Here is a 20,835-nt window from a genome sequence, read left to right on the forward strand (position 1 = left end):
TAAGTTAGTTACTGATTGATGTTGATTCTATCATGAACCTAAAAATCATAAACAATAGTTATATTCATTAATATTAAAGTGCAAATTATTCTTTGCCCATTCTGATGCTAAACCTAGACTCCTCCTACTTATGATCAGAAGCTGAGTTAGGAAATGTTTCTGTGAAGGGGGGGGGGGATTATAATAAATAAAGATTCTGGCGGCAATTATTACATTTCTTAGATAAGTTCTATCCAAAAAAATGTAAATAATTCTGTAAAATTAAGATGGAATTACAAGTTATTATCAAAAGGTTCAAGATTTTAAATGTACTAAGCATCAAACAAAATAATGGTAAATATCTAATACATTAATACCTAGGAAAATAACTTCTCTAATCACTAAATAAAACCTCTGAGTGAAATTAAGTTGAATGCTCCTTGAACAAGAAAATGAAAATATTATTTGTATAATGAATATAAACCAGCCATCTACTTGAATATATTTGCACCAGTCTGTAAAGAATTTGTTTGTATAAGAAAACAAAAATAAACTAGTTGTAGAGTAGCTTATTACGTTATTAAAAACAAAAACCTTCAATTCTAAGTTGTAGAAAACCTCTTCATCATTAATATCTATACTTTGTTCATGACTAGTTAAATAATAATCTGAAAATAAAATATTTACATTGGAAAGATACTTTATTTACACAAACAAAATAATTTAAATTATGTAAAAAAAATTAATTGAGGTCATGAAAAATAACATTATATAGGACTAAAACAATTGAGAAAGCATTTATATCATGATAAATATGATCTTTATATTTCTATTTTATGATGAACATTTTCAATAGTATCAATTCTATCTTCATCATAATTCTGTTTTCAAGAAAGAGGATCTTGTATTTCTTGTTTAATATTTTCTTCAATATTGTCAGCTCTTATCTGGATAGAGACAGAATCTTCATCAAATATTTCTTCTTTAATTTCTTTTTTAACATCAACTTCTTCAGATTTAATCAAACTAGGCAGAACTATATTATTACAGGTTTTTATCATTTCTAAATGTCCAGAGGTTTTATTATGCTTTGTTAATGATGAACTAGAGATATAATGTTTGTTACATAAATCACATGAGTATGGCTTCTCACCAGTATGAATTAGTTTATGTTTAGTCAAATCACTGTTCTGAAAAAAGCTCTTTTCACAATGATCACATGAGAATGGCTTCTCACCAGAATGAATTCTTTTGTGTCTAGTCAATGTACTATTTTCAAAGAAAGTCTTTTTACATTGATCACATGAGAATAGCTTTTCTTTAGTATGTATCCTTTCATGAAGGATCAATTTTTCTTTCCGTGCAAATGTTTTTTCACACTGATCACATGAGAATGGTTTCTCACCAGTGTGAACTCTTTTGTGGTAAGTTAAATGAATACCAGCTTTAAAGGTTTTTTCACATTGATCACATGGGTATGGTTTTACACCAGTATGAATTATTTTGTGTCGAGTCAATTCACCACCAGTTGTAAATGCCTTATTACATTGATCACATGAGAAAGGCTTCTCACCAGTATGAACTCTTTTATGTACAGTTAAACTACTTTTCTGAGAAAAAGTCTTTCCACATTGATCACATGAGTATGGTTTCTCACCAGTATGCAGCCTCTTATGAACAACCAAGTTATATTTGTCTTTAAAATTCTTGTTACAAATATCACAGGTATTCATGCTGGTATATCCTCTCTCAATCTCCTGAAATATTATTTTTATTAATAAAAACATAAAATAGTTTTTCTAATATTTTTAAATAAGCACATTCACATTCAGGTTAAAACTAAAACAAGGATGACAACTTCCATAGAAGCAAAGCAAGAAAAAAAACAGACCGCCAAACAAACAATAAAAATTGTAAAAGTCATTCAAGTTGTTGTCAATAGAGCTAAATAATTCTGAAAGAACAAACAACTTTTTCAGCAACAATTTTACAGATCCTTTACTTATTGTTATAGGAATCATCAGAACAATTCTGACATGCCTAAAGGGATAGTTTCACGAAGTGCATTTTAAAAAAATAGTGAACTGTAAGTTTTTTTTATTTTAAATAACGTAGTAGTGCATAATATAAAGTTATTGATTAAAATTAAGAGATTTTACCAGGGATTTTCCTTAAAAAATGAGTTTTTCATTTTTATTTTCAACTTCATTGTGTGTTATATATGGCAAAAACTTTTTTGTCATAAATACAACTTTAGATAGCATTTACTAGTTAATAGAACTTTAAACTTTTTATACAACAAAATACACATAACTACAAAGAATGACCAATAAAATATTCAGTATGGTACTTAGAGTAGTGATCTTTTTATATGTCTTAGTAGAATATATTAGGCATTTGATAGATATAATTGTGATAAAGAATTTTAACATTGACCTGACCAAACTTTTTTTATTTGACAATATCTAAAAGAGTTCGTGATTTGCAACATAAATTACATGAGAATGGTCTTTTTATATATATATATATGTTGTATGGTTAGTTGGTATTTCCGCTTGAGATAATGTGTATATTGTAAGGAAACCGGACGGTTTTCTTTATTTTTTTAAAAAAGAATCTATAGAAAACCTGTCCTATAGTGAACCGGACGTTATTTTTTATGTTTTTTAAGTAACTTGTCCCAAGGGGAACCCATGTTCAATTTTTTTATAACTCTTGTGAAATATGTGGAAAAAGATTATCTAAAATCGGTGTTTTGGCTATACATATTTGGAAAAAAATAGACCACTCTCATGTAATTTATGTGGCAAATCTCTTTAACTTTTTTCGATATTGTCAAATAAAAAAAGTTTGGTCTGGTCAATGTTAAAAATTCTTTAACATATAATCATATCTATCCAATGCCTAATATATTCTACTAAGACATATAAAAGTTCACTACTCTAAGTACCTTAACTCTTTAAATACACTTCATAGAACTATCCCTTTACAATAATAGCTACTGTTATAGACGTACAGACAAATATAAGAAAGCTTTGCTTTTAAAATTGTAGAAAGAAAGTAATAAACAAGAATTATAACATTTATAAAAAGCAAAGCTGACAAACAGAGGTTGATACGGTTTTATACCCCCCCCCCCCCCCCCCAAATCAAAATTCACTAGTCCCCAAAGTTGTTAAGCAAACGAAGAAGAAAACGTTATTATAAAACTTTGGTGCATATTTCTTATAAAGATTTGAAACAGTGCAGTACAGACATACCAACACATCAAGTGATATATATATTATAGAGTAGGTGCGATATTCGGAAATTGACAAGAATTTTTTACAAACAAAAAGAAGAATGACATCAAGCTCTGAAATGGTAGGACAAACGAACATTAACACTTTAAGAATCTCAGAATTGAATGAGCAAAATATGATATATGTATAAGTCTATAAAAAATTGCAAGTAAATTTGTTGCAAACGGCTTGATTAAAGGATAAGAACTTTATAGTAGGAATCATTATTTCAAAAACCAATTATAATACATAAAAAATTTTATGTCAGAAAGGTTAAAAATCAACATATTTTAAATGGACGTACATGCATTCTGATAATGATTATACAGTTGCTATATTTCTGAATCGTACCTAACTACTACAGGAATAACCATACCAATTTTGAAATTGAAAACATGACATGACAAAATTAATGAAAAGAGCTTACAATTATGGACAGAGGTATGGACGGACCGACCTTAATTATAGAAAAGCTTCGCTATTAAACATTGAATAGCATTGAGATAGTAATGATATAAAAATATATAAATACCTTAAAATATAAAGCAGATCTGTACAATGGATTTCTCTTTGTTCATTATAAATGTTAGTTTTTGACTGTCTTTGATACTTTTATCAACCTAACACATAAACAATATTTAACTCTTGTTTATTAATAAAACCTCCCAAAAATATGATTCTCATATAGTACTCCTCCCACTTTTAATCAGAAACGGGACAAGTAAATACTTTTGTTAAATGGTGTGATGTTAATTAAATAAAAATTCTGGCGGAAAATTATTGTTTATTATTCATTATTACATGAATAGGTTTTTAAATGTATGTATGTCAATATCTCGTTAAGTTAAGTATGAATAAAACTAAATACCTGTGCATTTAGAAACAATATTGATAGGAAACTTGTTTCTTTGTCATCTATACTTTGTGCATTTTTATGTATTATAAATATTTATCTGAAAATAATATATTTATATTTGATAAATATTCTATTCACACAGAAACCAATAAATTAATAATTGTCATTATGCTTTAAAATATTAAAATTATTCGCAGAAAATTACAGTAAAATAAATCATTGTTCAAATACAAGCAGTAAGCAAAATAAAAATATAGATAGGATTAATCGAGCAAAATTAACATATCAAATGAAATTTTAAAAATGTGGATTTTTTAGATTTTGTCAAAAGGTTATTTGAATTTGAAGATGCAATTACGGTGTTTTAACAGTAAAAAATAAGCTTTTTGTTTAAATTGAGCAAATAGCATTAATCCTGTCTCTCTAAATAAACATTTGTATCCTATGACAATTAAATGTTTATATTTCTATTTTATGATGAACAATATCAATATCAATTTGATCTTCATCATAATTCTGTTCACAAGAAAGAGGATCTTCTATTTCTTGTTTAATAGTTTCCTCAATATTGTCAGCTCTCATCTGGATAGAGAGAGGATCTTCATCAAATATTTCTTCTTCTTTAATTTCTTCCTTGATATAAACTTCTTCACATTTAATTAAACTAATAGATACAGGAGGTGGAACTGTATTATTACAGCTTTTCATCATTTCTAAATGTCCAGGGGTTTTATTATGGTTGGATAATGCTGAAATAGAGATATAATGTTTTTCACAAAGTTTACATGAGTATGGCTTCTCACCAGTATGGATCCTCTTATGGATAGTCAATTCATTACTTTGTTTAAATGTCTTTCCACATTGATCACATGAGAATGGTTTCTCTCCTGTATGAACTCTTTTGTGTCTAGTCAAGTGACTACCAGTTGTAAATGTCTTTTCACATTGATCACAAGAATATGGCTTCTCTCCTGTATGGATCCTTTTATGGAGAGTTAATTCACCACTACTTTTAAAGGTCTTTTCACATTGATCACATGAGAAAGGTTTCTCACCTGTATGGATTCTTTTGTGGTAAGCCAATTCACCACTTTGTTTGAATGTCTTTTCACATTGATCACATGAAAATGGCTTCTCTCCTTTATGGGTCCTTTTGTGCTTAGTCAAATTACTAATCTGAGAAAATGAATTTTCACATTGATCACATGAGAATGGTTTCTCTCCCGTATGAATTCTAGTCAGGTGTCTAGTCAAGTGACTACCAGTTGTAAAGGTCTTTTCACATTGATCACATGAGAATGGCTTCTCACCAGTATGGATTCTTTTGTGCTTAATTAAAGCACTTTTATCAGAGAAAGACTTTTCACATTGATCACATGAGAAAGGCTTCTCACCTGTATGGACCCTTCTATGAACAACCAAATTACCTCTCAATGTAAAATTCTTGTTACAAATATCACAGGTATTCATGCTGGTATATCCTCTCTCAATCTTCTAAAATATTATTCTTATTAATAAAAACATAAAATATATTTTTTCCGATATTTTCAAATAAACACAACAAGTTGCTATCAATAAAGCTAAATAATTTTAATACAAACAACCTTTCTTTAATAATTTTACAGATCCAGAGCGACCACCGCCTTTTTGATATTAATATTGAAAATAACGTACTACAAAAAAAATAAAATGAACACAATAACGTACATTTTTTGAAAAAATAACGTACAATAACGTACCATAAAACACACACACATATATATATATATAATAAAAAGTAGAACAATGTCTTTCCGTCTGTCTTAAGCTTAAGATCTCAGTAAATGATGAACTGATTGGGATCTACTCTTCAGGGAATTGATATCCTATTATATTATAGTAGTAAGCTTTTTTATTTGTAGGCAAGGATCTCGCTGACCGCTGAACCGATGTGGTCCTCCTTTATATGGAAGCTTCTTATAGGTCCCTAGATGGTTATAGGCTATTACATTTTTATAAAGAGTCCAGGTATGGTTTTAGGCTATTTTTCTGCCCTTCATATTCCTTTCAATAACTTAACAGGGTAACTTCTCATAGGTCCCGGGAAGGTTAATAACTTTTTTGGGGGAGTACCACCACCTTCTAAAGAGAAATCGCCCCTAGAAAAAAATTACCCCCTCTTAAAATTTTTAAAAACTAAAATTAAAATGGGGCGTCAACCCCTCCCCCCAAAAAAATCACCCTCCCAAATATTTTTTATACTTTTTCTTTTATAATCTAAATTAAGCAATTGGGTTATCCAATACAATTACCTTCTCTTCAAATGCCCCCCCCCCCCTAGAATCCTCTAGAGGTGTAGCCGCTAGTATATATAGAAAGAAGTATACTTATCCAAGGTTGCCCAACCTTTACTATTTGGAGGGGGGTATAAAAAACTCAATTTGTGAGGGGGTTGGGGACGGTAAAATGGCACGCGAAGCATGCTGGCAATTTTTCTACCCCCCTGAAATCTGTTTTGGGTGTTAACTACCCCCACTTAATTACCTCCCCTAAGAAAATTTACCCCAATTTAATCATGTAAAAAGTACCTACCTCATAATGAAGTTTTTATTCATCTATTTATGTACGATTAAATCTTCCAGCAGCTTTGCCCCTAGCCTCTAGGGGCGTCACCCAAAAATGTATTTGAAAGTCCCCCTCTTATAGGTATAAAATTGTTCGTTCGTAATTTGTAAAAAAAAACAAGGATGACAACATCCATAAAAGCGAAGCACTGAAACGGTAGGACATACGGACATTAACACTTGTATAGTGTCAGTAATGAATAATCAGAATAATAATGTATAAGAGTCGAAGCAAAAATGTAAGTAAATTGAAAAAACTGCTTAATACAGGATAATGTTTATGGACATACTTACATTTTTAGGACTAGGTATAGAGTTTCTTCCCTTATAACATTATACCTTGTTGTCCCAGGAATCAATATACCAAAAATCAGAACAATCGGATGAATAGATCATATAAAATTTTTTTGTTTAATAAGTAAATCAACATGTTTAGAATTGACGTAAGTACATACTAGTAACGATTATAGAGTTACTACCGTTTCTAACTACTAAAGGAATCACCATGCAAAGTTTGAAATCAATAGGTTAATTCTAACATGCCTAAATTAATTATTAGGGTCGTTACAGACCGACCCTAATTATAGAAAAGCTTCGCTTTTAAAAAGAAAAAAAACGAGTGGTTTTTTTTTAAAGGAGTTTCCCCACCCCACTTACCTACTTATTAAATTAAAAAAAAAAAAAATATTTTTATTGGAGGGGGAATTTTTTGATTTTTTTGTAGGGGAGTTGGGGTTGTCCTGAACCCCAAATAAATAGCCTAAAACCACAACAAGACCAGTAGGTATATTACCTGAATTATAAAACCCAATCGGTTCAACAATTGCCGAGATCTTAAGCTTAAGACAGACGGATATACAGACAGACATCGTTCTACTTTGTATTATAGAAAGTAGTATCTCATTCCTACACATGAAAACACAAAAATCAACTAAAATATATCTCGCTAACTGATGAACAAATATAATACTCCTTTAAAGTGTAACTTCTCAAGTTCTCATTTGTCCTGGTAAGGTTTGTAATTAGAGGAATTTTTTTTTGATGTTTACTGAAATGTTTGATTGGAGTATAGCTATTTTATGGAAGCTGCACAATGGCGTCATAGATCCCAGGATAAAGGGGGAGGTCATTTTCTAGTAAATTCCGTAAAGGTGTGTGTGTTATAAGGCCTAAAAATAGTAGTAGAACGATAAGGTGCTCTATATATTTGTATTCCCTATTGAATAGAACAATAGGGAGCACCTTATCGTTCTACTACTATTTTTAGGCCTTATAACACACACACCTTTACACACTTTTACGGAATTAACTAGAAAATGACCTCCCCCTTTGAAAAATGTCGCGCAAAGCGCGCAGAATTTTTTTAAAAATAGTTTTTAAGAAATACAAATATATTAATGATTTCTAATACTAATCCAACATTACAGAAAAACGTACAATAATGTATGCTGAAATGTTCATATTGAACACAAAAACCAATAACGTACAAAAACGTACCAAAAAAACTTAAAATGGTGTTCAATATGAACATATTGAACATAACGTACATGGTGGTCACCCTGCAGATCCTTTACTTATTGTTAAATGAATCCTTAGAACAATTCTGAAATGCCTAAATTTACGAAAAGAGCAATATGTTATAGCCGTACAGACAAATGTAAGAAAGCTTCACTTTGAAAATTGTAGAAAGAAAGTAATAAACATTTTTATTGTGTACAGAGGTTGATATCATGATATGGTTTTATAATACAGCCACCCCCCCCCCCTATCCCTAGATTTAGTTTTTATAATTATTGTTTATAATATTTAGCAACTCATCCTACTTTAAATGTTCTAAATCAATGATAAGTGGGCGGAATTATAATTTAATATTTGAGTCAGGAGATTAAAATGAGGGATTTCAAAGTTTGAGATAAGGGGCGTCGTAGCTGAGTTTGGTGGTGAGAGTTCGAGTTCTAGTCTCCGTGTGGCAACTCGAATTTCTCAGTTAAATACATTTACGCAACTTCCCCTAGTTGTGGAAGAAGGGAGATTATTGAGTGGTTTGGATGCTCAATAGTCAGGTACATATTATCTGTTTAACCCTTTTCCCAAGCTCCTCTGCGGAGAGCATCATTCATTACGGTGACTTAATTTGGGACATCTGCCATACTCGGTGAGGGTAAGGTAATAACGAGTAGCCCCATTGAGACAGCGTGGAGCTTGATAGCCCTAGTGGCTATACAAGTGTCTCGTCTCGTCTATTTTTTAAAAATAGTTTAACTAATGCAGAGTTTCATATAGATCAAATATTAAAGTAAAAGAATAGAGGGGGCAGGGGTTAGATAACTGTATGTTCAATGTCCATTGGACTTGAACCCTGTGGCAACTGTCAATTAAGTCTTCAAATAATCAGCCTCTAGCATCGAAAATATTAACACAGCTAAGTTGCTACAAAAAAGGAGAAAGAAATTTGATAGCAGAATAAAAAGGTCCCACCACTAGAACCAGATAGTTGTCTAGGTTATACTTCTATTCTTATTCATTTAAAGATCAGATAACAGATCTAACCCTAACTATTTCTGGAGTTAAGACCATAAACACACTAAAACAAGAATGACAACATCTATTTAAGCGAAATTCTAAAATGGTTGGACAAACAAAATTACATAATGCTGTTTAAGGACATACTTACATTTTTAGGACTTGATTATTTATAGTAAAAAATCGCTTATAACTATGTAGGTACTATGTTGTCCTTGGAATCAGTGTTCTTAAATTCAGATGAATATGATATCACATGAAATTGTTTTCAAAATAGTAAAAAATAAGTATGTTTTAAATGGACGTTTTGACTTTAAGGTAACTAAATGTTATAGGAATCACCATGCAAAGTTTAAAATCGATAGAACAATTCTAACATGTCTAAATTAACAAAACAAGCTGACTGTTACAGAAAGACGGACAGACAGTAAATACAGAAAATAATTTCTTTCTGTTCACTGTGAAAGTTAGTTGCTGACTGACGTTGATATTATTATTAACCTAAATCATAAACAATAGTTATATCTACGAAAACTAAATCTCCGCCCATTTACTTAAAATGATGCTCAAGGTGTGAATCTTTATATTTAACTGTAATGTGATCTAGGACATTACCGAGGAGGAGACGACGTCCAAGCTCAATCAAGATCAACAATCTACCTCGTGATTATTATTCCATTGATATTTGTAATATAAACTATGTTGTGCATTTAATATGTTTAATGTCTGTATTCATTCCAGACAAGTCCTGGGGTTTTTGATATTATTGCTGAAGCAGGTGTCCCACACGAATATATGTGTATGTTTTACAGAACTTAGGAAGATGGGGGTCGAGTACTGAGTTGTGTGTGGCTGCCTGTAATTGCCTAGGTATTGACTTTATTTTATTTTCACAATGGTAGCACAGGCAAAAGTGTAAAGATCTACGGGCCAGTTGATTACAAAAATACGGGAGACACACAACCCACTACTCAACCGAGCATTAGCGTAAGAAATGCTTACAGTATACTAGTGGAAAGTATACACAAAAATCTATAAGTGGAATATAGATTACAGACACTAGCAGATAGTGTATTTATGTTTGTCATTAATTAACATAAAGAAGGAGATAAAAAATATAAACTTTATACCAAACAAGTTATATATTTTTTTTTGTAACACCGTTTATATACACTGAATAACTTATACCACTCTTGTTATATCAGAATGTATACATAGTTATTTTTATTCAGATAATTTTAGAATAATATACACTGAATAACTTATACCAATCTTGTTATATCAGAATGTATATACAAAATATTTTATTCAGATAATGAAAAATAAAGAATAATAAAAACAATGGTTTTCTTTACTATAGTTCTTTATTGTTTTCTTTTCAGATAACAAAAATAACAATTCAAGGATTGTTTTTTTGTGTATTTTTTTTCAGACAATTTTATTTTATTCAGATTAAAGCCAAACCCCAGGCAATAATTATTAAAAATGAGCGACGACGAAGACAGGTATAGACCCCTAAGTGGGAGGGGTAACCAAAATAGGGCTAGACATCACACATCCATGCCGATACCCTATCTAGATGATTGTGACTCGTTTGAAGAGTATAAAGAGTTAGTTGACCTATGGGAACTATGCACAGATATAGAAGAAAATCGTAGAGCCCCAATGCTTTTCTCAACTATACCCATTGATTCGAAAAAGTTTGGGGGGAATTTAAGAAAGAAATTAATGAAGGTAGTAAAACCAACATCTCTAGCTAATGACACTGAAGGGATTAAGAAAATATTAGATTTCTTAGAGGAAAAAATAGGTAAGAGCGAGCACTGTAGGCAATTAGAGGTGTTCACACAATTCTACGATTATGTAAAAACAGTTAGCATGTCCATTTCAGAATACATTTCAGGTTTTGAAGAAGTTATCCAATTAGCCGCGGCTAATGAAATAGAATTTAAGGATAACGTAACTGCTTATATGCTTCTTAAGAAAGCAAAATTATCAGACATTGATTATAAGATGGTTATGACAGGGGTAAATATTAAGAAAAACTTTGAAGCAGGGACACTCTACAAGGAGATCAAAGACAGAATGACAGATGTCTTATGTAATGCAATGGGACATGTTACAGGACAGAATGATGCATTTTTATCCAGCCATGATCATGATGTTTTAGTAGCAAATGGATGGCGCCCACCAAGAAGAGGTAACAACAGATCTTACCAGAAAGTACCTAGCAGGGACAACAGCAGGGATGCAAGGAACAATGGAAATCTAAATCCCTATGGGACAAATGGTAAGAGGATGACATGTCATCGTTGTGGTAGCCGTAGACATTTACTAGCAGATTGCCCAGATGCACACGAGAATGGAAAGAAACAAGATAAAAGAGGTAAGGAATATGACAGAAAAGACAAGAAAGACAGAGACAGAAACAGAAGATCAGGGACAAGGGATACATACATGACAGAAAGAAAGAATGCATCATCTGAAGAATCATTAGTCGAAACACAGAGTGATAGTTCAGATGAAGAGAAATCATCTAGGCACAATAGAAGATATGAAAATAGTCCAAGGAGACACAGGGACAACAGGGATAAAGATAGAGACTCATCAAGAGACAGTAGGACAGCAAGAGACACACAATCTGTGCACCTGACCACTGATAAAGTAGAGCTGAGCAAATTTACTTCAGAAACAATTAACTGTGCAGCGATGGACACTTGTTGCACAGCAAATGTGGCGGGTAAGAAATGGACAGATATTTTCATAAAATCTATGACAAAGGGCATGAGAGAGAGACTAGACTGACCATTCACAAGTGAGACAACATTCAGATTTGGAAATCAAGGTGAGATGTCTTCCATCGGATTTTACAGATTGCCAGTAAAGACAGGAGGTGAAAACTACAAGATTGAAGTGGATATAATTGATAGTGACATACCTCTGCTTTTGTCCAAGAACGAAATGAGACGTTTAGGAATAGGCATTGATATGAAAAGAGACAGAGTAACTATCAATGACAAACCACTAGTAGTTAACACAACCTCAGCAGGACATTATATTATTGACTTACTGGACAAAGGAGCAGTATACGATATGCACCAAGTCCTTATGATTGATATCAAAAGAGCAGATGCAAAAGAACAAAAGAAAGTTCTTGAAAAGTTGCATGCTCAATTTGGTCATAAAAGTAAGCAGTCCTTTGTGAACCTACTAAGAGCAGCAGATAAATGGGATGAAAGCTACTCTAAGATTATTGATAAAATCATTGATGGATGCGAAGGCTGTGTACTAAGGCGTAAAACACCTGACAGACCAGTAGTAGCAATGAATATGGCAAATGATTTTAATCAAGTGCTTTCAGTTGACTTAAAGGTATGGGGAGACAGATACATCTTATACATGATTGATGTATTCACCAGATTCACTGTGGGTGAAGTGATCAAGAACAAACAACCAGAGACAATAGTAAATGTGATTATGAGACACTGGATCAAGTATTTTGGTTTAATGGAGGGAATAATCTCTGACAATGGAGGAGAATTCACCTCACATTTGATGAATGATGTCACAAGTAAGCTAGGGGTACATCTCTATACCACGGGAGCCGAAGCCGCTTGGCAAAATGGAACCCAAGAGAATAACCACGCAATTTTTGATGGCATGGTACATGGTACATTGCATGAATTCCCAGATATGTCGCTAGATACTGCGGTAGCATGGGCATGTACAGCCAAAAACACTCTAGCCAATGTATACGGATACAGCCCATATCAATTGGTACTGGGACAAAATCCAAGATTGCCAAATATACTTGATGATCCACCCCCAGCTTGGGAAGTGAAGTCAATGAGCAAGAAACTGACAGAACATTTGACAGCATTACATGCAACAAGAAGAGAGTTCATTAAGTCAGAGAGTTGTGAGAAGATAAAGAAAGCTCTAAAACACAGAATTAGAACCAGCGACACAGTATATCAATATGGAGATATAGTGTACTACAAGCGTGAGAATGAAGATCAATGGAAGGGTCTAGCGAAAGTCATGTTTCAAGATGGAAAAGTTATCTTTGTGAGACATGGTGGCTTTGGAATCAAAGTCAGTGCTAACCGACTGATCAAAGCTAAGAAAGAGCTAGTAGACAAGATCAAGAGAAAGAATGGTGATTTTTCAATCACAGTAGAAAGAGCAACAAATAAAGGTACAGAAGAAGACAAGAAGGATGAAGAAACAAAAGAAGAGAAATACATTCCTGAACTCTTTGTAGAAGAAAGGGAAAAACGAAGAATGGAAAGAGAGGAGAGGAAAGAGGATAACAATCAAGATGCAAGCACAGAAAGAGTGGCTACAGAAATAGCTACCGACACAAATGCAGTTGGAACCGAAGATGACCAACAAACACCAGAAAGACCAACAAGACCTACTAGAACGCAAACAAGGAGCAAGACAATTACCAAGAAAAAGAAAATGGTGGAGCATGATTACAAAAGAAACGATAGAATAGAATGGAAGATAGATGATAAATGGTTTCCAGGTATTGTTACAGGTAAAGCTGGAAAGGCAACAGGTGCAGCTGCTAATTGGATGAACATCCAATTAGACGATGGATCAACTCCATTTAGCACTGACATTCTAGATAATGGTAATATTAGGAAAGCAGCAAATGATGTAGGTCGTAATGATACTCATGAAAAGAGAGTAGAGGAAGTAAATTGGGTTACAGTGAAGCTAGATAATGGAACAAAACCCTTTACAGCACACAAAGAAGACCAGAAAATCAGAAAAATGCATCCAGAAGATGTATTGTTCAACTGGGCACATGAAGAGGTATTGGCTGTTATGTTACCAAAGGAAAGGAGAAATACTCCAGAGTGTTTAGCAGCTAAAGAGACAGAACTAGACAAGCTAAAATCCTTTGAGACATACAAGAAGGTGACAGACAAAGGTCAGGAATACATCACGACAACTTGGGTTCTCACAGAGAAAGGTGATGAAATTAGAGCTAGACTTACAGCAAGAGGGTATGAAGAAACAGCAGAGTTCCCCAAAGACTCACCTACCATGCAAAAACCATCACTAAGGCTGCTTCTTACACTTGCAACATTATTCGGATGGATAATACAAGCAGTTGATGTAGCCAGTGCATTTCTACAAGGGAATATACTAGATCGTGACGTGTATGTGAAACCACCCAAAGAAGCAAATGCTGTTGAGAAGTTGTGGAAACTGTTGAAATGTTTGTATGGACTTAAAGACGCTAGTAGAAAATGGTACAACAAGGTTGAGAACCGTCTACTAGAGCTAGGTTTTAAGAAAAGCAAATATGATCCAGGATTCTTTTACCTAATTCATGGAGGTAAATTAATTGGAATGATTGGTATTCATGTTGATGATTTCCTGCAAGCAGGGAATGAGTATTTTAACAATCACGTGATGCCACAAGTCATTAAAGCTTTTAAGATTGGGAAATGTGAAATCAAGCAGTTCATGTATACTGGATTTAATATCACACAAGATAAATCTGGTATAACTCTAGGCCAATCAGGCTATGTAAAGAATATACAACTTCCTGACATTGAGGCTGAAAGACTGAAAGAGAAAGACGAGGAAATGGATCAAGAGGAGTTATCAAAGTTGAGACAAATGGTAGGATCCTTAAACTGGGCAGTCAGAGCAACTTGTCCAGATCTGTGCTTTGAAATGATAGATCTCTCAACTAAGTTCAAAGGAGGTTTGGTAAAGGATCTGAACCAAGCCAAGAAAACTCTTACAAATCTACAGAGGAACATGGCAACCATAAGACTTTCAAATGTCCATAATATCAAGGACTGTCAGATTTGGTGTTTCTCAGATTCAGCATTTAGGAACCTAAATGAGAAAGAAGATTCTGCAGGAGGTTTCGTGATTCTGATGGTACACACTAAGACTGGAGTGTGTGCACCGCTAGATTGGAAAGCAAACAAGATCAAGAGGAAAGTTGCATCTACACTTGCAGCTGAAGCAATCAGTTTAGGAACAGCTCTTGATGCTGCTATAGCAATTAGAGGTATGATATCAGAAATCACAAACAATAGAGTGGATTTACAGATCAAAGCCATAGTTGACAACAAATCCACAAGGGATGCTGTATACTCTTCAACATGTGTAGATGAAAGACGTTTAAGGCCTGACATTGCTATCATCAAGGAGCTTATAGATGAAAAGACAGTGTCTGAAGTGAAATGGGTGAGAGGTCAACATATGCTGGCAGATGTTATGACAAAACGTGGGGTAAACCCTCTTCCACTCATGAGTGTCATGCAACAAGGCAGGATTAGTAATGAACTGCTAAAAATCTGCATGGAATGAGAATATATCAAAAATGATTCCTCATTCCCTCAGGTTATTTTATTTTCAGAATTTTTTTTAGTTTAATTATTTTAATTTCTAATTCTTTCAAGGTATAACCAGGAACGGATAAAAACCCTGCATATTTTATTTCAGTTTTTTTTTTAGGAATAGTTAAATATGGCTATAAATTCTACATAGAATTAGAATATATCAAAAATATCCTATAATTTATTCAGATTTTTTTATCTTTAATTGACTTCTCAGGATTATTTTTTAAAATCAATTTATTTACATTTTCACCTAAGACATAAAAATCATAATTCAAATATCCATTATCCCTGAAGAAAAATAACGAAAAAGGTCGTCGTTAATGAAAAATTATTATTTATGTACAAAATTCATTGCGGCATTATATCAGAAAATTGCGCAATGTAAACAATCTCACGTGCGAGGCACACAGATTATCAAATTAAATCAATTTTTTTTTTTACATCATAATTTCCTTTAAAAGTTTTTTTATGCAAAAACGAACATAGTGAATGGTTTTATTATCAATTTTTTTTAAAGCTACACGTAGAGAATTTTTTTTAGGAAAAATAGTTAAAAATTCGTACCATAAACCCTTCCACACTGTTACAACAATAACTAATTTTTGTTTTTATTAGCAATTTTTTTTAAGTTACACGTAGAGAACAATTTTTTTTCAGGAAAATAGCTAAAAATTCATATCATAAATTCCTCGACACTGTTACAACAGTAACAACCCATCATACTTCAAAAGTTATAAATTTTTTTTACAGTGAATCTTATCTAGTATTTTTTTTTCTACTGCAAAAATAACTAGACTTCTTTTAGTTTTTTTTACCAATAGATAGATAATCTTTTTTTTCTTTCTGTTGACGTTTTTTTTAGGATTACAAGCTTCTGTATAGGAATATTAATAACATTTCTAAAATATCACAAAACAGATGCATTATTTTATTTTCAGATTTTTTTAAATGGAGGAAGCTAAAGGCCAAATAGAAGAGCCGTTAGGTGGTGTGGGAAATGATGAGTACTATGTGGAGGACAAAGGATGCCAGACAGAGTCTCAGGAGGGCGAGGTTGAGGTCGCTATTAGCGAAGAAATCCAACAAATCACAGGCACTTTGAATAATTTAAAAACGGCGGATCAAGGAGGGGTAATGTCCAGGCTGGTAAAGACCATCCTGCTGAGCAGAATGACGTTGCTATGCAAATGAAGACTGATGAAATAAAACCGAATAAAGTGATTATAGCGCCTTTTTTTATGCCACCAACGATATTGGACACAAAGGAAGCGGGGATAACCTGGATAGGTCTGCCTAGAATAACGATTGATTCTGTAACAAATAGAATTCTGGCGGAGCTTAAAGAATCGGATCCTAACAAGGCCAAATGGATTACTGTTAGTGCTTATCAGCAGTTCATTGTTTCACACAACAGTGCTACAATCGAGAGACATCTGGTTAAAATCATGGAAGCTGCTAGGGAGTCAAAAATTCACAAGATATCGCTGGCCACAATTTTTCATGTTCCAGAGGAAGAGAAATCTTGGGAAAAAATATCCATGATGAATCAGCATTTACGTCTGTTGAATTTAGACATGGGGATGCCACCAAACAATGTCCATAAAAGTCTGCTTTTCTCTTTCACTGATGGGCATGTGTGTTATATCAGATACAACATATGGGTGAGGAGAATGAACAACACTGGGATAGGGTCTACACTCAACTTTGAAGGTCTGACAAGATACAAGAACTATCTGTTAAAGTTCATACACGAAGGGGGATTCAAGGATCAACAGGGACCTTTAGTGAGAGCCTTGGGGGGGTGACGGGTCGCCAGCGCTGCTATGCTTCACCAGAGGATACAAGAACAATCAAGCAATGCTGGAATTCATGAGGGTTAAGGGATTAAGGTTGCCAGCAAAACCTGTGGGCGACAACAGAACTGACCAGGAGAAGAAGATTGAAAAAGCAAGAGCTGTAGCCAGAAAACGGCAGAAGAGAGCAAAGCTAAGTATGGTCAAGATTTTGATGATGAAAAGGGGGAGCCTAGCAAACAGAAAAAGGGAGGAAGAGAAAATAGAATGAAGACTGGTAAAGAACGTTTAGATGAAAGAGACAAGAAGAGGAAAGAAGATAAAGAGCATCAGTTAACACTTGAGATAAACAAGTTAAAGCTGGAGACCATGAAAGCGAGGAGTAGAAGTAAGAGCAAGTATGAGGAGTTCGAGAAGGAAAAAGACAGGCTAAAAGATAAGCTGAGACAGAAGGACAGACTGTTATCAGAACTAAGAAGAGACTTGGCCAGAGCGGAAGTTGACTGTGAAGAGTGGAAGGAAATAGCTGACAGGGCCAGAGGTCATTCCAGTGCTAAGCGAGCAAGGAGATACTAAATCATGATAAAGCTGCATGGCAGATTAAAAAGTTTTATAAATTATAATGAATGTGAATCTTTATATATAACTGTAATGTGATCTAGGACATTACCAAGGAGGAGACGACGTCCAAGCTTAATCAAGATCAACAATCTACCTCGTGATTATTATTCCATTGATATTTGTAATATAAACTATGTTGTGCATTTAATATGTTTAATGTCTGTATTCATTCCAGACAAGTCCTGGGGTTTTTGATATTATTGCTGTGGCAGGTGTCCCACACGAATATATGTGTATGTTTTACAGAACTTAGGAAGATGGGGGTCGAGTACTGAGTTGTGTGTGGCTGCCTGTAATTGCCTAGGTATTGACTTTATTCTATTTTCACACAAGGCAGACTCCTCCCACTTTTAATCAAAAACTGGACAAGCAATTATTTGAGTAAATAAATATTCTGCGGCAAATTATTTTTATCAAACATTATTAAATGAAATAGGTTTTTAAAATGTAAATCTGTTATCATATAAGATTAATGTTCAAACAGAACAACAGTGCATGGTAATGTGACTCAACAAGTAGCGCATCCGCTAATTGTCGGGGAGGTGATAGTTTCAAATCTCGGCTTAACACAACGTCATAACTAAAGATATTAAAAATGGTTCCTACTGCTCACAATGCAAATGAAGGTGCTTTGACTTTTGTGTCAGAACCTAAATTGGGACATAGTGCATTTCATTACCCTAGGTTAGGTATCTTCATTTCACTTTTCAATAAAATCTAAAATGCAGCGGTTTTTGAGAAAATTAGATTTGAAAATTTCAAGTTCAATTTTCACCCACCAGGAGTTACCGCATAATCATGTCAAGAAAAGCAAAGATTATTTATTTAAAAGTTCGAACAACTTTGCTTTTATATAGTCTGTCATAAAACCTCTCTATATATGATTGATTTAAGGCTGAATTTCCGTGACCTTAGCAAAGCAATTGATAAAAATGGCCATTAAGTAACTCACTTCAGGAGTGGTTTTATTAAAAACTTTATAAAAGCAAAGTTGTTCAAAATTTGCACTGTGTGCTACTATGTCAGGTGCGCTACATTAATAGTTAAAGTAAGGGGAATGCATTGGCTAAAAACAGGCGCAACTCATTACTATGCACTGTTAGAACTTCTCAGACAAAGGTCATGCAATCAAAGAGTTTGTTGTCAAATGGGAGTTACTTAACCTATTACCACTGAAATTCGAACAGAAAAGCAAAATGGGTTATTGGACCATGGCGTTTGAGTGTCATGGACAGCATCCCCGACCATATGAGGTAATTGAAGGTAATGAACTGTGCCTGTTTATAGACCAAGCAACTTAGCAAGTCACCCTTATTCTTACTGTTGATGTCATATGCCTGACATAGCAGCAGTAGATATCATTATTAATGCCTCTATTATGACGCAGTGAGGGCTCAGCCTCGAACCTGACCCCTCCCTATTTTTACAAGGACTCTTCCCACTAATACCTAATTAGAAATTGGACAAGCAAATGTTTTTTATAAAGGTAGGGTAGTTATTTAAAATAAAGATTCTGGCGGCAAATTATAATTAAGTTAAATAAAACTTAACTTGAATAAAAGCTACATGAAAAAATGTCTTTATATTAAATATATTGTAAAGGAGTGATCCTCCCTCCTCCCCCCACCCAAAAAAATGCACTCCATAATGTTTAGATTTTATCCCCCCTCCCAAAACTAAACCAAAAACCTAAAAAAAACTTGCAAGCACTTCTCACAATGGGACAAAGCCTTTGGTTTTTAAAAAAAATTTCACATCTAAAATGCGGGTTATAACCCACCCGTCATAAAGACATCTTGGGGGTAATCATCCAGTCCCCCAGTTTTACCCCAAATTATGTTAAATTAACCCCCGCCCCCCCAAAAAATAAAAACATTATAATTATCTGCGAAGATTTACATCCCCTTACTTGGCTAAATATTAATGTTTGTTTTTTAAATCTTGTAAACAGCTACAATAATTGGGGAAGTTTACCAATGCCCCAAAAAATGTTTTTAAGCTTTTAGGAAGGGGTGTTGCCACTCTACCTAAGAGATATGATTCTCTTTATTTAGATATAACCTTTATAGTAATATATAGGGAATAACAAGCAATTACTTTTGTTGAATGTCAGATTATTAATTTGTAAGTATAAACAAAATTTAACATAGATTTGTTGCAATATTGCTTAAATACAGGATACAGTAGAGGACATAATTTAATTTTTTTGATTTGATTATACAGATACCTTGCTTACAATAATATAAATTGTTGTTCTAGGAATCATTATTAAAAAAATACATCAAAAATTTATTCAAAAGTTGAAAATCAGCAATTTTTCATTGGATGCAGGGACTTTCTTGTAACAAATATAGAGTTACAATACTTCCCAAATCTTAAATCATGATGAAAAGTTAAAAAGGACAATTCTAACATGTCTAAATTAAAGAGTTAACCATTACGGACATAAATACGGACGGACGGAGGTACAGACTGACCAACCCTAATTATAGAAAACCTTTGGTAATAAAAGTGAATAACCTGAGATTTTGCATTCAAAATTAGTAGAAAACTTCTTTCTTATTGATATCTATACTTTGTGCTTTTTATTTGTTATAAATTAATCTGAAAATAATATATTTACATTAGATAAATATTTTATTTACACTGCAAGATAAATAAACATTTTAATAATTTGTCTTTATACTGGAAAACAATAAAATCATTCTTGTAAAAAAAGAAATCATTTAAACATCAAATAATTCAAATAAAATTGAGACAGGATTAATGTGTAAAGTAAATAGAATTTAGAAACACCTTAGA

General features: G+C 33.2%; 1 protein-coding gene and 1 long non-coding RNA gene across 2 annotated transcripts; both read right to left on the bottom strand.

Moving 5' to 3' along the window:
- Positions 1-647: 647 nt before the first annotated feature.
- On the bottom strand, positions 648-4,215 carry LOC145314717 (uncharacterized). The gene is made up of 3 exons (XR_013877849.1): positions 4,129-4,215; positions 3,793-3,880; positions 648-1,736 (listed from the first exon to the last, which is right to left on the bottom strand). It is a non-coding gene; the product is annotated as an uncharacterized LOC145314717 (long non-coding RNA).
- Positions 4,209-20,639, bottom strand: LOC145314715 (uncharacterized). Its single transcript, XM_080154742.1, has 2 exons — positions 20,554-20,639; positions 4,209-5,610 (listed from the first exon to the last, which is right to left on the bottom strand). The coding sequence occupies exon 2, from the start codon at positions 5,584-5,586 to the stop codon at positions 4,576-4,578; it is 1,011 nt and encodes a 336-aa protein (XP_080010868.1). The 5' UTR covers positions 5,587-5,610; positions 20,554-20,639; the 3' UTR covers positions 4,209-4,575.
- Positions 20,640-20,835: the final 196 nt, after the last annotated feature.

This window comes from Acartia tonsa, chromosome 3 (assembly GCF_053477335.1).
Source record: "Acartia tonsa isolate MP-2025a chromosome 3, ASM5347733v1, whole genome shotgun sequence".
Taxonomy (NCBI): domain Eukaryota; kingdom Metazoa; phylum Arthropoda; class Copepoda; order Calanoida; family Acartiidae; genus Acartia; species Acartia tonsa.

What these genes read in the sequence shown, in the direction of transcription:
- LOC145314715 (XM_080154742.1), bottom strand. Translation starts at nt 5,586, where the DNA reads ATGAATACCTGTGATATTTGTAACAAGAATTTTACATTGAGAGGTAAT.